The sequence below is a fragment of the Echiichthys vipera genome (assembly GCF_963691815.1).
Source record: "Echiichthys vipera genome assembly, chromosome: 3".
In the NCBI taxonomy this organism is placed as follows: domain Eukaryota; kingdom Metazoa; phylum Chordata; class Actinopteri; order Perciformes; family Trachinidae; genus Echiichthys; species Echiichthys vipera.
The window spans coordinates 18,230,392-18,247,575 of record NC_139828.1 but is presented as its reverse complement, the minus strand read 5'-3'; the positions used below and the strand labels follow the sequence as shown (position 1 = coordinate 18,247,575).

General features: G+C 40.1%; 1 protein-coding gene across 3 annotated transcripts in view; it reads left to right on the top strand.

Annotated features, from left to right (window-relative positions):
• The first annotated feature begins 1,049 nt into the window (after window positions 1–1,049).
• Window positions 1,050–17,184, top strand: part of LOC310945139 (adhesion G protein-coupled receptor D2) — a 94,492-nt gene continuing 78,357 nt past the window's right edge. For all 3 annotated transcript variants that reach the window (XR_014593146.1, XM_083911150.1, XM_083911149.1), the window contains exons 1-16: window positions 1,050–1,205; window positions 1,289–1,325; window positions 1,990–2,014; window positions 2,897–3,121; window positions 3,627–4,265; window positions 6,315–6,512; window positions 6,825–6,898; window positions 8,149–8,448; window positions 8,649–8,760; window positions 10,524–10,670; window positions 11,460–11,562; window positions 13,549–13,660; window positions 14,082–14,137; window positions 14,318–14,444; window positions 14,982–15,085; window positions 17,033–17,135. Coding sequence is in view for 2 of the 3 variants with exons in the window: in XM_083911150.1 (XP_083767276.1) it covers window positions 1,290–1,325; window positions 1,990–2,014; window positions 2,897–3,121; window positions 3,627–4,265; window positions 6,315–6,512; window positions 6,825–6,898; window positions 8,149–8,448; window positions 8,649–8,760; window positions 10,524–10,670; window positions 11,460–11,562; window positions 13,549–13,660; window positions 14,082–14,137; window positions 14,318–14,444; window positions 14,982–15,085; window positions 17,033–17,135 (2,361 nt within the window). In the remaining variant the exon portion in view is untranslated. The remainder of the gene's footprint in view (window positions 1,206–1,288; window positions 1,326–1,989; window positions 2,015–2,896; window positions 3,122–3,626; window positions 4,266–6,314; window positions 6,513–6,824; window positions 6,899–8,148; window positions 8,449–8,648; window positions 8,761–10,523; window positions 10,671–11,459; window positions 11,563–13,548; window positions 13,661–14,081; window positions 14,138–14,317; window positions 14,445–14,981; window positions 15,086–17,032; window positions 17,136–17,184) is intronic.

The window sequence follows — 17,184 nt, the reverse complement described above, 5'->3', positions numbered from 1 at the left end:
TTTTTCAGAGGCTACATAATAATTCTTTGTAGCATTTAAAATAATTTAAACAAGCAAAATTTAAAAGTCCAGCAGCTCAGGTACAGTGATTTGTAGAAAGACTTTCTTCCAACTCTGTGCTGTATATGATCTCTTTCTTGTATGAAGGAATATTTTGTCCTCATATTTGCATAAAAAAATGTTCTCTTATATGTTGTATAATATGCACTGCAACTTTTTGCACTCAGGAGAAAGTTTGTATTCTCAGTTGTTCTTCTTAATACACTTTAACAAAGCAGTATTTCATGTCCTTTTTAGTCTTTTGTATCACTTGGTACAATTTTGATCTACTGCAACTTGATATGACAAAGACCTAAACCTTTCATATTGCATGCCACTCCTGATGAAGACTTACACTTCCTGTATACTGAAAATATTATTTTTTTGGGGGGGGGGGGGGGGGGGGGTGAATTGATGCTAGGATACAGTACATTCAACAAATGATAATTAAAACATTCATATACACATCTTAATTGGGTTATCTTGTTGTCAATTCAAGTTTTCCAGTATATGACACCAGTTCACAGATGCACACATACACATTGACCTCTGTAATAAATGTTGTTTTTCTGTTATGAGTGGAGGATGAAACCTGAAAATCAATCAACATTCATTTCACTGTGTTAATTTATAGTAGGTTAAATTGTGGTGTAATTAGCAGGGGACTGCCTGGTAGTTCCTGAATCCTATTTTGGGAACTACTGCATCAGACTAAAGGGATCCCAAACTTTATTATGTCATGAACTCCTAGTGGATACACTTGAGGCTGCAACCATCAACTTCATTAATGAATACACATTCTTGTGCATGCCTAGCCTAACTAGACCCCCTGGAACCCACTCAAAGGCCCCTGAAGGTCCTTGAACCCTACTTTTGGTGACCATCTGCTGTGCTCACTGTAGGTTACACCCACTCTCCTCCTCGCTGCGGCTTCCTCTGCATCCTCCCTCCATGCTCTCTGGAGTCAACCGCCAGGGTTTCTTCTCTACTAATGACGGGCTGACAGATCACAGCAGAGAAGGGAACGAGCTACTTTGATAAACTTCACGCTCAGTGGAATTAAACAAAAAAACTCCGCTTAAGTGGTTGAATGCTGCGTTCACAGACGCGACGCGATTGGAATGAGAAGACGCGCAAAAAGTTTTTAACAAAAACGACGAATTAAGGTGAAAATGCTTGATTAATATAGGAAAGCATAATACTGTGGACTTGCATTCATTCTTAGCTAATAAAGATGGTTTTTTTTCAGGATGCGCTGGTTATTATTCCCCAATATAGGCCTGCTGGTAAGTAGCCTACTTTATCTTCGTATTGTTTTCGCTCCTTTATGATATTTTAGACGAACATTAGTAGATTTTTAACAAGCATTCCAAAGTTCTGTTAAAAAATCTGTATCCCATTGACTTCCATTCAGACAGAAGGTACAAATACTCGCCGTCTGAATTGGATATAAAGAAAAACCACCATAGTTGTATGACGCTATATTTTGATCATGTTTTTTTGTCTTTGCATTATGTAAATAAGTTTTTTCTACCTTCTACCGCTTTGATTTGCTAGAAAGTCAATTAAATCACTACTAAAGAGAGCAGTGTTAAGAATTAATGCGCGAAATAAAATTGCAGGTAACTGTAACTTGTATGTTGTGCTACAGGTGCTGTTGAGATGAATTATGGAAATAATGTACTTTTGCCTGTTTGTTTGTTTTTCAAAATTTGGTGTGGACAAAATATTTGGTGAGATTCTGTTAGAAAATAGGGCTTGGCGGATGAAAGGCAGGCGTTCTTTGGCCTGACCTAGTTCGTCATTTTCGTTTATCAGGACAGGACACTTGTATTGCCCTAAAAAAAACAAAAAAAAAACCCTTATCCTATTAAAACAGAACAATGACTAACTCTAACTGTATTTCCTTCATACCTTCAGCAATGTGCTAAACTTATACTTATGTTGCAGGTTTGTTTCCACAGCTGTATATCAGGTGAGTCACTTTCTGTTTCTAATGTCAGCTGAACATCGTTAAAGGCAGTCGAACCAAGATGGAGGTTCTTAACTTTAACCACCAACTAGAAGCCTACACTATTTCACTAAGGCTAAGAGAAACTAACCTAAATACTAAAGTGCTATAAGCTTTCTCATATAACCTACCTCTAGTGGTTTTTAGCTAAACTTTGATTTCAAAACAGAATAGAAATAAACTAAAACACACGCACACACTGGACACTGCTGAAGAAGTAAGTTTGTATGCCTAGTGTATACAGTCAATGCCAGTTGGATAATAAACACATCACTCAGCAACTGGAGGGACGAAAAATGGTTGGAGATAACCATATCAGCTGCAGAGAAGACTGTAATGTTGTTCAAATTAACACATGGAATGCACTTAAATGCCATATTTGCACATGGTTTTCATTTGGTTGTCCATCATTTTAGGTTGACTAATGCTTGTCATCGTGTTACTTGATGCGCCCAACTTGTAATATTTGCATACCAGTAGTAGATGGATTGCACATCAATTACCATTTTTCTTTTATAGATGTTCTGGTCAATTTGGCTAAAACTTGCACTAGATTTGGATGGAGATTTGACATGTGTGACCAGTCCTCACAGGTACCCTCAGCCATGTTATTTCAAAAACAGTGGTGCTGCTCTATCTCTTCTTTTAACCCAGGTGCCAAAACATTGATTAAAGCATGAAGCCCCAGATATGAACAGGATTAATACGTCCTTGGGATGTCAGTATCAAATCAAAAAACTGCTGCCATCTCAGCCTTTTTTTTTTTTTTTTTTTTTACCAATGCTGTTTGTCTGTTGCGTCTCTCAACTAATTCTTTTAATTTGTTCTCTTTTTTTTTTTTACAAGCCCTTACACAGGAAACTAGAAACCTGACACACGATGAGTCCTACTATGAGTATGTGCCGGATCGTCTGCAATGGAACAATGCAGGAGAACTGTGTAACCAGCGCTCTGGGGCCTTAGCCACCGTCTCCAACCCAGTAGAGAAGCAAGAGTTAGCCAGCTTTTTAAAATCCTTGAACATCTCTCAGCCTGTGTGGATTGATGGGAAAGTCAAGTCACATCTAACAAGTAGGCTCATTTTGTATTAACATATCAATAAGCACTAGGACTGGGCGATAATATCCGTCGTCAAAACAATTAAAAACATTTGGACTTTACCCCGAAGTTATTTCATATAGACTATTTATTTATTAAATTACCTAAAACATGCTATATTGTATGTCATTATTGAGATATGAAATTGCCTATATAGGTATAAAACATTTTCACCATAATGCCCAGCCCTAATTAGCACCTTTTAAAAAAAAAAAAAAAGGCTTATTGTTGTTCTTGTCCAAGATACTTTTCCGTGTACTCACTGGCATAACAAAAGGATAATAGAATATGAAATAGAACTGATGGTGTTGCCATATAACAGTCTTAGCCATAGTGAATAAATGTTTCCAAGTGTTAACAGTAATGGGACCATAAAGTGGAATGTTGTGATTAGGTTCTATCTTTTCCAAGAGCTGTGTCAGGATTTTTCCTTCATAGTAATGCCTCTTTCTTCTCTCTCTGTGGGGTGAAACCAAAGGTCCCTCAGAGACCCTGATTCTGGAGTTCACCGGGCGCTCAGACAGGAAGCATGCCCGTCTTCTGCACAAATTCCCCTCAATGGACTCAGTGACTGTTTGCACCCGTCTTCGCTTCGATCCAAATTGTTTTGGAATTTCCACCATCTTTTCTTATTCCATCCAGTCATACATTAATGAGTTCCAGCTCCGTGTGAACCTGATCCAGAGCAAGCGTGTGCAGCTGGCTCTGCTGGTCCATGGCGTTCATGGACCTTACCAAGAAGCCTTCGACCACGACGACTCCTGGCACTCGGTGTGCGTTTCTTGGAGCCAGAATGGTGGACGCTGGACCCTATTTACTCACGGCCTTGTGGTCTCCCGTGGTGATGGCCTAAGTTCCAACAGCATTGGCCCTGATGGCCTTTTCATTATCGGACAGGAGCAAGACACCTTTGGGGGTTCATTTAAGAAGGATGAGTCTTTCTCAGGGAGCATCACAGAGCTTCACATATGGGATCGGGTACTGAACGAAAGCGAAATCTACACCATGGAAAAGTTGTGTTCACCCATTTCATCTGGGCTGGTGTTCAAGTGGAGTAGAACAGCCATGGAAATAGAGTCCTCCCTTTCGGAGCTGTGGGGAGACATCCCATGTCAAGGTACATTAGTTAGGATGCAGCATGAGAACCATAGAAGATTGAAAAGACGCAAATCTGTCTCCAAGGTCCAGTGGTATAGTTAAGCATTACATCAAATGCTGTTTACAATTTAGATAGTTTGGCACTACGGCTGTGTGGTTGCTATGCAGACAAAACAATCACATAGAGACCACTTGAAAGTAATTTTGGACCACACTTTATTCAGTAACATGCTCAACTAGATCTGAGCTGGCCTGACGTGGTAAACCCCACCCATCTGGCTTTCCAAGCAGGGTAACATAACTGCTGTGAATTAATTGCAGATACAACCAGGCATGTTCTGTCTATGTTTCATCCTTCTCTACACCCACTCTCCTCTCATCACTCTTATCGGCCCCAATCATGATGCGGTTTACATAGTTGTTGGTCTTAAATACTTTGAATAACATGCTTTAACTAATTGGCTTTAACCCAGGCTTTAACACTGGGATCATCAGTTAGTAGTGGTAAACTATTCATATTAAAATGGTGAAATAGTTACAGTGAAGTACACATACTGAGATAAAAATAAATTAAATATGTTGTGATATAACAAGACTATCAACTGTAGGGATCCACTGATATGGATTTTTTCAGTCTTAGCCGATGACTCATACAGACTGACGATTTTCTTGAGTTGATATTTGGAGCCAATACTACTTTTGTTCCCTCAATTTACGTCTTAAAATTACACAGTGATAAAAACAAATGTTACTAGTCTAATTTTTTTTAAAAAGGAACATTTATTCAAACTTAAAAAAGGCGATTCCAGCCACATGGAGCTGCCTGTGGACGTAAATAATGCTGGGAAAAATCTCTGGGCGAATGCAGCAGCCCGCATTGGCCGATGCTGCTACAAGTAAAAGCGCCAATATGGGACGGTAATGTTGGCCGGCCGATGTATCGTCTATCACGAATCAACTGTATTGCCAAGCATTGACTAAAAAACATCAATTACCTAAGTTACATACATTTATGTGTGTTAGCTTTTTTTACATCACTGAAATTAATAGAAAGCAGCCGCTGCTATGCTTTTTTTATACTTTGCTAATTTAGTGATAGTATTGGGCCACACTACCCTAGTTATTGTGCACTGTGAAGCTGGATTATAAAGGAAAAGATTAACATAATTTTAGGGAACACTATACTATTTGGAATCAGCAAAGAAGGCTTGACTAGGATATCCCCAATCCTTTCTGAATTTGTAGCAGGGCATACTTTGGCAAACTTACACACACAGTAAACAAACACACTCACTCACTCTTTTCCTGTCCAGCATTAACCACTACTGGAACTTCAATGAGCTTGAATGAAAGAGGAGATCTCTGTCTTTTGCTCTACCCCTCCAATGAAAAGAGGAGATGGTGACCAAGTTGTAATTGGCAAGCTGTAGGTTTCCTAATGGTTCTTGTAAATGTAAATGTTTTGTGAATCACGTCACTCTGAATCCCACCCTTCAAAACAAACTTCTCCCGTTCTGACATCATGCTCCCCGATGAGCAATGAGAGCCCAAAACACTCACTCCGCCTCCTGGAACTGAACATGCAGAAAGAATTGTGCACGTGCCCTCCTTCAGGGGTTTTCAGTTACAGTGGAGGAATATATTTTTTTATCTGATTATTTTCTAACTTTAACCAAGTATGATCCTTGCCTAAACTTTACTGTACAGTATTTGGCATTGCCCACATGTTTTTCCTAGTCTTTACCAAGTAATATAAGTTGCCTCAGCTAACCCAGAATTTGTTTGCCATGACCACAATCCTAACCTAACTTTAATCACACTTCTGTCACACACACATAACCATAGACTAAACATAGGGACAGCAGATTGGAAACTTTTTGGGTCATTTTGAAATGCAGTACATACCAACAATAGCTATAGGGAGATAGTATTGTCAGTTAACCATCTATGAAGTATAGCATTATCCACACTGCTGTGACTAACATGACATTTACTCTTAATGTGTCCCTCTTTCATTTTCTAGAATTTAGCATGAAGAATAATCTTTACCATTTCCATGTCCTTATAGGAAACTTCACTGTGTTAGAAAATTCGTTCTTGGATTCCCTCCTGGATGGAAATTCTTTGCAGAATCAAACATTCTCCTTTGAGTTGTTCCAAAGCCCAGAGTCTGATGAGGATTGTGGCATATTTGACCCTTTTATTGGCAGCTGGGGCCTAGCCAGGTGTCTGTCATTCAGAGGGGCTGTCTGCCAGTTTAAGAAAGGTACCAATAATAATGAAAATGCATTTTTTTGCATTTTATTCTTGATGTTATTAGAAGATTATCTCTGCTGTAGCTAACCCTGAGAGAAAGTGATAATAGATCACTACCTCAACATGGCCATGTAATCCAATACATTAGTCCTGTAATAAATACTACTTTTGCATAGTATATAATTTTTAATTGTTGTTGACACTGTGTCAACATAGCATAGAGCATTGAATCTATGGACATTTCTAAGGCTGTAGTTTGTGGTCTTGCTGTAATAGATTTCATATATTTTATTGTATAATTTGTGTCCGTTTCTGTCTGCAGAAGTACTCAGTGTTATCATTTTACCAAAGACACCATTCTTCAATAGACTGAGCAAGGATCCTCTGACCAAACCTGTGAGTCGGACAGTTCACCTGTCTTTAGCACATCATCCCTTTAGTGATACAGTATGAAAATAACAACTCATGTTGGTGGTATTGGTGCAGAGACAGCTTAACAGCTAACAATACAGTGCTCCTTGATATTGTAAAAAGATAAAGGATTTCACAACTTTACATCATTATGAAATTGAATTTAGGCTGTGCAGTGGAGGAAATGTTACCCATGTTTAAGGTAAAATTAACACCTTTTAAATAAAGATTTACATGTCTAATACCAGACTTGCAGTTATTGGCATGCCATAAAAGTAAAGTACTCTCCTTGAAAAAAAGGTCATCTTTTTTACAATTTTTGGACCATAATAGGTGCGTTTTAATTACGCTCGAATACCCGGAATACGGTGGGTCGACCTCGCCGCAACACCCCTAATTTGCATGTGAGTCGTTTGAGCAGCCTTTTGTTCGCTCTGTGGGAGAGCAGGGCCTTTCTTGTCACCTGAAAGAAGCCCGGTTGCTGATTGGATGTAACTCTAAGAGGGATGTGACGTGTGGAAGTACAGAAGTCACATTAATACGGAGTATTAAGAGTGTAAGTGTAAGAGTAGACACTTTTGTCAGGTGGTTTAGTAGAATGCAGTGCAGAAAATGATCTGTGCACGTGCATCTTTGCACGGGCTTGTTAAAATGAGTGCTGCAGCTGCCGGGTTTGATTCTGACATGCTGCCCTTTGCTGCATGCTCCCTCTCTCTTTCTCTCCCGTTTACACACACACAAACACACATACACACCGTACTGCAAGCGGGGTGACAGCCTTTCTGTCAACACACAGCGCCCCCGGACCTTTTAAGATTGAGTGTTTTTTTTCATGTTACTTGTACATAAGTTCACGTTGTGAATCACACGGGCCATCTTAAATCAAACTGCAACTATTGTGTATTTATCAATTTGAGGAAGAACTGTGCGCCACTGTATCACTGATCAGCTGATCACCGTCGATCAAAATCCATTCAGAGTAATACGTCACTTCCAGAGTCTCGTAAATCCCTCTGGGGCCTTTTTTTGTAATGGAAACACGGCGAGTGAGCGTCTGTTTTAGGGGCCATGGCCTGAAACTTTCCAAGTGGCCATATTTTACCCTAATGAAAACGCACCTATTATGTTTTTCTTAGTAACTTCCCCAACACTTGATGTTTTTTAGGACTACCCATTGTTTTGCCACCACCTTTCCCCAAGTAAATACAATTTAAATCCATCCTTCTTTTTCTCAGGTGATGGTGGAGCTGAACGTAAATACCTCAGAGGACAGAGATGTGGCCTTGCTGCAGCAACTGACCCAGGCTGTTCTGCATTCGGTGGAGGCCGGGGGCCATCACCTCCTCACCTCCAGTGATGTCCTCTACCTCACCCAGAGGATTGAGAGGGACATGACTTCACTGGCTGCTTCTCACTCCACTGGAGCTGATGCAACAGAAGTCATGGTGTCCATTGCTACCAACTACGTAAAGGTGGCGAGTTTGATGTTGGAGCCCCACATGGCTACACAATGGATAGGCCTGACAGAGGATGGGGTAAGGTTGTTTTGCTAGCCCCCCCCCCCCCCCCCCCCCCCCCCCAGTATCTCTTTGGCAGTCACTTATATCTTAGCAAGGTTTCCCCACCTTTATACTACATATTTGTTTTCACTTTCAGGGTTGAGGTAAAATCATTTTCTCAATTCCTCCATGAATGTCAATTTTTGTGTTGGGTCTGTGTTTTGTTTTTTGTACAGGTCAGCGTTGGACCATTTACTATTGTCCACAGCATTGACAGTCTCACTGAAACTCTTGCAGACATGTTATCTGCTGAGAGAAGAGGCTTCACTCTTTCAACCAAGAACATAGGTAATAGAAACATCTTAGTACAATTGTAATAATAGTAGTAATTGTAATAACTAGAAAATTGTCTGTTTTTTCCGTTGGCGCTTTTGGCTGCGCCGATCCAAACCATGCTGCGCTGATTTGTTTTTCCGTTACCAGTTGTAGTGCAGAGTCATAGTTGTAGTATTAGTCAGTATTCAGCTCTTATCACATTTGTAGCTTCTTGATTTCTGCTCTATTTTACTGTTTTATGTTCACTTTCCACTGTATAAGAGTATGGATAAGTTTATTTATTTTTATTAATTTATTTGTTTATTTCGGGCATGTCAATTAGATAAATCATCATCACACATTATCTTGGTTTACAGGTCACATGACTGAAAGGGAAATCTAGTCCCGCCCCCGTTACCCACAGAATACATTATCTTCAACATAACATTTTTCAACAGCAGGCTGTAGTCAGAGTTTCATGAAATGATGAAACTGATGACAACTCAACATTTCCTGATTTTGATACTACACAATATCCATCTATCCATCATCCATAATTTTCAACCGCTTTTCCCTAACGTGTGGTGGGGGGCCGGAGCTGATCCCACACACTAGGGCAATTTAAATGATCTATTAACCAAGCATGTCTTTGGACTGTGGGAGGAAGCCGGAGAACCTGGAGAGAACCCATGCAGACACGGGGATAACATGCAAACTCCACAGAGAACGGCCCCAGCCCGGATTCAAACCAGGAACCCTCTTGCTTGACAGTGCTACCCACCACAACACCGTGTCGCCTCGCTACACAATATATATTTTTTAAATTATAAAATAACAGGACTTTTATTGTAGAGAATGTGTAGGACATGAAATATGTTTATCTACCGTTTTACAGGAGCTCTTCGACCACTCAGGCTTGCCGACTTTTAAATAGCAACAGCAGACTTTACAAGTCCAGGAATGTCTGTAGTAATATCCTACATATTTGTGAACATCTCATGAAACTAAAAATATTAAAAACTAAAATAGAAAGAGGGCTACACGGTGGTGTAGTGGTTAGCACTGTCGCCTCACAGCAAGAAGGTTACAGGTTTGCATCCCGGCCTGGGCCTTTCTGTGCCTTTCCGTGTCTGCGTGGGTTTCCTCTGGGTTCTCCGGTTTCCTCCCACAGTCCAAAGACATGAACCTGTTAGGTTCATTGATGACTCTAAAATTGCCCGTAGGTGTGAATGGTTGTCTGTCTCTGTTCGTCTCTATGTGCCCTGTGATGGACTGGCGTCCTGTCCAGGGTGTACCCCGCCTCACGCCCAATGTCAGCTGGGATCGGCTCCAGCACCCCCGCGACCCTGACCCCGGGATAAGCGGTTGAAGATGAATGAATGAATGAAAATAGAAAGACCTTCAAAATAAAAAGAGCTACTATAGAGCCATAGCCCCAAAAAAGCCCTGTTGTAATGGAAATGAAAATCCCTTCCGTGCTGGGCTGACAGGCAGAGTCAAGCCGAGGTGAACCAAGCCAGCTAATGTGAATGGAAAAACGGCAGATTGATATTACAACAGTCAGTATTGCAATTTCATATTTTTGTTATTTGTTTATATATTTACCTTCACCTCCTTGTTTATGTAGTGTTCACGTTTTCAGAATTCATGGAATTAGTTTTGATACACATGTTATTGACCCACAACTGGTAGCTTTTGGCTTAGTAACACAGATCATATTTTTGCAATCCTTCTCTTTTCTAATATTGTTAATCACTCTCTGTTGTCTGCATGTCCTCTGCTGTCTTTTTTGCCAGATGTGTACATAAAGTGGCAGAAGCTGACTGAAGGGAAATGTAGTCAAGTCTTTAAGCCATCTGCAGTCAGCTCTCACACTGCAAGCAGCAGTGGTCAGGATGAGTTGCTTATCCCTGACACCGAGCTCCAGAGGTTACACACACTGGGTAGGAAACACACACACGCACACAACACACACACACACACACACACACACGAAAAGACACTTGTCATAGAGGCTAACCTAAGGAAAAACATATGTGCACAAACACTCACACTAGAGCCGATCCCAGCTGAGATCGGGCGTGAGGCGTGGTACACCCTGGACAGGACGCCAGTCTATCGCAGGGCACATAGAGACAAACAGAGACAGACAACCACCCACACTCATATTCACACCTCAGAGCAATTTAGAGTCATCAATTAACCTAACACGTACCAAAATGTTATGCCTGGTGATATGTTCGTTTAAGGTTGTGTGTTGCCACACTATGAGATATGGTGAGGGATGCGTATTTTTGCAGCATTTAACAGTTTATTCTTAAAATCAAACTGAAAGATATAACACTCATGACATTTTTGCCTCCTTCTTATGGCTAAATAATTTGAATCGACTTAAAAAATGAAGCCCTTATACTTTACATCCTTGAAGCAATTTTAAATTCCATTGGTACAAATCAACTATTGGTCTAACTCTGTCCAATCTGCGTTGCCATACTAATTACTGAATCAGTTGATTCTGTAAATAATGTTGATATCAAAAATACTACAGGTTACACTACAATTCATAATTAACTCCTGTTACATTCTTTGCTTCAGAGGTTTTGCCATGAGAGTTTTTCCAAGTGAATATAAATAGTAGTTGGGAATACAAAATCTAAAATAATCATCAGACATTTTGAAAACAGAACTTGAAAAGTGACAATCATTTCTCATCATCATTTCTCTCTAATTAGGACACAAGGAAGTAATGCTTATTCATACCCACTACAGCCATCTGAGTGAGATTGTCTCTGGAGCACCAGAGCCTCCACTGAGTCACCAAGAGAAAGTAAAAAGGTTGGCTTTACTTCACTTGTCGTCTTCTCTTATGTTCTACTTTAAATGTTGCTGACTATTCTGAGATACACTCAATTCACAGAAACAAACACGTTTAGCGTCAGTAGCAAATATTTCAGCCTTACTTGATTTCACTTTACAGTATATCTTTTATACCACTCACCGGTCACTTTATTAGATACACCTTGCTAGTACTGGGTTGGACCCCTTTTACCTTCAGAACTGCTTTAATCCTTCGTGGCATAGATTAAACAAGGTACTGGAAATAGTCCTCAGAGAGTTTGGTCCATATTGACATGATAGCATCACGCAGTTGCTGCAGATTTGTCGGCTGCACATCCATGATGCGAATCTCCCGTTCCACAACATCCCAAAGGTATCTATCTATTGGATGGAGATCTGGTGATTGTGGAGGCCATTTGAGTACAGTGAACTCATTGTCATGTTCAAGAAACCAGTCTGAGATGATTCGCGTTTTAATGACATGGCGCGTTATACTGCTGGAAGTAACCATCAGAAGATGGGTACACTGTGGTCATATAGGGATGGAAATGGTCAGCAACAATACTCAGGTAGGCTGTGGTGTTGACACTATGCTCAATTGGTACTAATCTGCCCAAGTGTGCCAAGAAAATATCCCCCACACCATTACACCACCATCACCAGCCTGAACCGTTGATACAAGGCAGGATGGATCCCTGCTTTCATGTTGTTGACGTCAAATTCTGACCCTACTATCCAAAGTTGCAGCAGAAATCGAGACTCATCAGACCAGGCATAGTTTTTCCAATCTCTATTGTCTAATTTTGGTGAGCCTGTGCGAATTGTAGCCTCAGTTACCTGTTCTCAGCTGACAGGACTGGCACCCGGTGTGGTCTTCTGCTGCTGTAGCCCATCCACCTCAAGGTTCGATGTGTTGTGCGTTCAGAGATGCTCTTCTGCATACCTCAGTTGTAACGAGTGGTTATTTGAGTTACTGTTGCCTTTCTATCAGCTCGAACCAGTCTGGCCATTCTCCTCTGACCTGTGGCATCAACAAGGCATTTGCGCCCACAGAACTGCCGCTCACTGGATATTTTCTCTGGTTGGAGATGGTTGTGCCTGAAAATCCCAGTAGACTAGCTCGTCTGGCACCAACAACCATGCCTCTTCAAAGTCACTAATAGCGCACTCACACTGTCCTTCCGCACTGCGCCCCCGGCTTTAGGGTACTTGCCTCGTGCTCGTGCTCGTACACTGCGCACGCTCGTGCTCGTACATGTGCAAAAGCGGTTGCATTCACACTGGTCAAACGCACTAGGCTTTAGCCGAAAAACCTGTTTTGGCCCAGTGCGGAAGGACAGTGTGAGTGCGCCTCACACACATTGTAATAAATAACCTTTCTAACCCCATTCTGATGCTCAGTGTGAACTGCAGCAGATCGTCTCGACCATGTCTACATGCCTAAATGCATTGAATTGCTGTCATGTGATTGGCTAATTAGAAATTTGCAGGTAACGAGCAGTTGGACATGTTCACCTAGTAAAGTGGCCGGTGAGTTTATATTTTTATAATAGCTTGTTAGTTCTGGAAATCAGCTAATACAACCATCTCATGAGCAGAAAAAGAACACACAATGTTTGACTTGAGCTACAGTTAAAGTAATTTCTTCACTAATCTATTGTAATTTTATCCTTTTCATATTGTGTCGAATTTAACACTAATTTTATGGGTCTTTGTTTTTACATGCCTTTATTCTCTAGTAATATGTTAGTTTAAATAGGTTAAAGTTAAACCAAATATAGAAATTTAAACTTTAAACAAAAAGTTTCCTTTTCTGCTCTGGCTTTAAGCAAATGATTCGTGTTTGCACTTTCTATTTTTCACTATTTTCATCATTTTGAAAGAGTAGTGATCAGCTTGGTTTGAAGTTCATTTAGTGTATTTATGACCTTTTAATTTGTAAGACATATGTAAGTGGTAGCATTTATCTCTCTGCCTTCTCAGAATTCTCCCAGGTCACCTGGCTTCTGTTGTCATATCAGCCACCATCCGTGATGCCTCCAATGCCCAAACCATCCCTGTGGCTGTCAAGTACACCCTTTCCTCATCACACGTGGTATAGTCTATTGTTCAAGGCAATATGTGTGTCAAACAATATGATAATTAAGCCCATCACAATAAGTACATATATATTAGAACTGATCTCACACAATTGGATTTTGACCACAGTTGAGTAATAAAAATTACGTATAATGATGCTAATTTGGGTCTGCAATGTTAAACAAGAAAAAGCAACATTCAGTTCTGGTGTGAAACTGAAACATTTTGTTAACAGCAACCATTCCTTGGTAATAGCCATTGAGTCAACATGTTGCCCTTTGATAAACTCACCAAACACATTATGTCACTACACAAGAATTTTCATCTCCCAGCAACAGCACATGGTTTTTATCTATGTTGCTTTTGTCTGGTAAGAGTCCAAGATAATATATTTAAAGAGAGAGAAAACAAGTGCAAACATGTGTTTCTGTTTCTAGGTGGAGTATTCTCAGCGAGTTGCTCCTGTTTGCGCCTTTTGGAATTTCAGCTTGATGTAAGTTTGACCAACAACAAAGTGGCATAAACAGCCCTTATGAATGTGTTACTGCAATAGATGAATATGAAATCCTTCATATATTTAATTATTAATGTTTAATACAAAATATCTCGGCTCTCTGAAACCGATTGATTAGGGTGTGTTTGTGTGTCTCTGCTTGTGTATTGTGCTGTATAGGCTTAATCATACCAGTAGCTGGTCCAGTGATGGTTGCAGAGTGACCTTTGCCGGCTCTGGTGTCACTTCCTGTCTTTGTAACCACACCACCAACTTTGCAGTGCTGATGAATTACCTGGAGTCCAAGGTAACCCATAAGAGTTTTGTGATGCAGTAAGTTGAACCAAACATGATAAAAAGAGCTTGCATGATGGATAATATTAACTATAACATTGACTTCAAATGTAATCTGGAAATGTTATGAGTGGTTTTAATGTCATATGGACAAGAGTTGATATCCTTCTGACAGAAATGTCTCAATCTAAATGTTGCTGATGTGAAAGATCGTCATCTTTGACCTCTAAAATTGTGGACAGGAGTTGTACTACACTGTGTTAACCAGTAGGTGTCACTCCCAGTGTGCCTATCTGTTTGAAGAATGCCTTGGTAGAACTGTTCTTTCTGTCTATCCAAAGTACATAAAAGGTATTAAAATAAACAAAAACAAAACTCTCAGCAGCACTTTAAGGTTTTTATACTATACATTTTTGGCATTAAGTCATTACACAAATTAAGTGATGTGTCTTTGAGATTTGAGATTCTTTGTCTTTGGGAAAAGGCATCAGATGAATAGGCATTATTTTCTCTGTCTCTCCCTCACTACTACCTTTCTCTTCTGTCTCAGTGGAGTCCTGAGGAAGAGCTTATTTTGACCAAGCTGACGTTCATCGGCTCTGGTGCGTCTCTGTGTGCATTGGTGGTGACCTTGATGCTGTTTACTGTGCTGGAGTGAGTAGCTGATTTTCCTGTCCCGCTTACCTACATTATGATGCCAACATATCTGCCTGGTTTGAGCCAATGCACACAACTCACCCTCAGCTCTTTTGTGCTGTTTGTGTTGCTAAAGACATCTTACATGTAAGAAAATGATTTGAAAAACAAGAGCTGAATTACAATTTGTGTATAATATTGTTTTTGTTACAAATAATTTATAAATTGGGCCTATATTCAGTAATTAAATTTCTGTGCCAAGAACATAACAATTGTTCAGCATTTTCAAACAATTGTATTCTTGTCAGGATCTAACAAAGTGACACGCATACCTGCATGGAATCTGATCAACCATTAGCGTAAGTTTAACAGCTTCCCATTGGCTAATATAGGACTTTCCTATTTTTTTAGGTCTGGCTCTCAGTTTATCCACCAATCTAATAGCATCTATTACATTCAAATTTATAGAAATTATTTTTTTATCTGCCACCCATGATGTAAATACTCATTACCTTTTTTTTTGTATGGATAAGTATGTAAACCACCATTAAAGTTTTATTTTCAACTGAGATATGCTTAAAAAATGAACAGTCAGCCTCCCACTGTTGACTTTCAGATCTCCTCATGGGGTTTGATGTGACACGCTTTCCCATACACTTAAAAGACAGAGATAACTTATCGGCACTGTATTGCTTGCGCTCTGTGCCTAAGGCTGCTATGAGTATTGACTAGTGCTAATCCAGTAATTACTGTGGTCTACATGTGAGTCCGCACCGAAGGTTTATGGTGGCATTCTGCAGCCGTTAATTAACATTAGGGTCACTGAGGGATCACAATCAGCTGGAGAGGTGCTGCACTGACAATTTATGACTGTCCTGAAATCAGAGAGGGCAGCCATGTGTTTCACACACATGCTGGTGTATGATGTTTATGCATTTGTGTGCTTACACACTCGTTCTCTCTCTCTCTCTCTCTCTCTCTCTCTCTCTCTCTCTCTCTCTCTCTCTCTCTCTCTCTCTCTCTCTCTGTCTCTATCTCTGTGTGTGTGAGTATCTCTCTCTCTCACACACACTCTCTCTCTCTCACACACACACATACAAACAAACACAAACACACACAGACAAAGTAGAGGTTCAAATGTCCTTAGATGGATGTGTAATCACACCATGAAATTATGGTGTTCACAAGCAGTGATGCAGAGCTGAAATGAGTCTAAATAGACTGAACCCATCAGGAGCTAATGTGATGTTCCTGATGTCATTTACCTCTCTGAACCAGATTCAGCCGCTCATTGCATTTGTTACCTTATAACCCAATTTCTTCTCACTTAAGCTACGAAAATATTGATTGATCAGATCGTCCATCGGTCCAACACTGTGATACACAATAAAATATCCTGAAAACTGCTGAATAGATTATTGTGAAGTTTGATACAGTCACGTCATTTGCCGCTAGATGATGAATCCTATTTTGCATTGTGATCCACTCACTTTTGTAGGGCTAGCAGCCACCAGCACTAGAACTTTAACACTTGAATTCAGTTGATGGCAGGCTACTTGAAGTATGAAACTAAGGACTGAATTATTGTCTGTCTCAGCTTGGTTTTGAGAGTAATTCTTGAAAACATGCTAATATTATCATGCTAAATGTTACATGCAAAATGCCTGTTAACATACTGACATTCAGTCCAAGGCTGAGCTGAGAATAAATATAGCAGAGATAAACATCCTAAATGTGTAAAATGTCCTTAAAGGCTACTGTATTATTTTTAAGCTACTGCATTAAGGATGACCCTCTTTGAGTACAACAGCGTTTTCATCCATCCATCAATTTTTTTTCTTGTTTTCAGCCTCCAAAACTTTCTACTATGCTTTAAAAAGAAATGTAGTCTGTCACTGCTAACTATATCTAATTTAAGACGAGACCTGTCAAAAAACTTGACGTTATCCCCTTCTCTTTCCATAGTATCCCCAAATCCGATAGAACGTCTATCCACAAGAACCTGTTCATTGCTCTGATCTGTGCCCAGGTGATTCTGCTCTGCAGTGGCTCAGCCATTCATAACAAGGTACAGGCATCTTCTTTTATTTACTAAGGATTTAATGTTGTTATAAAAA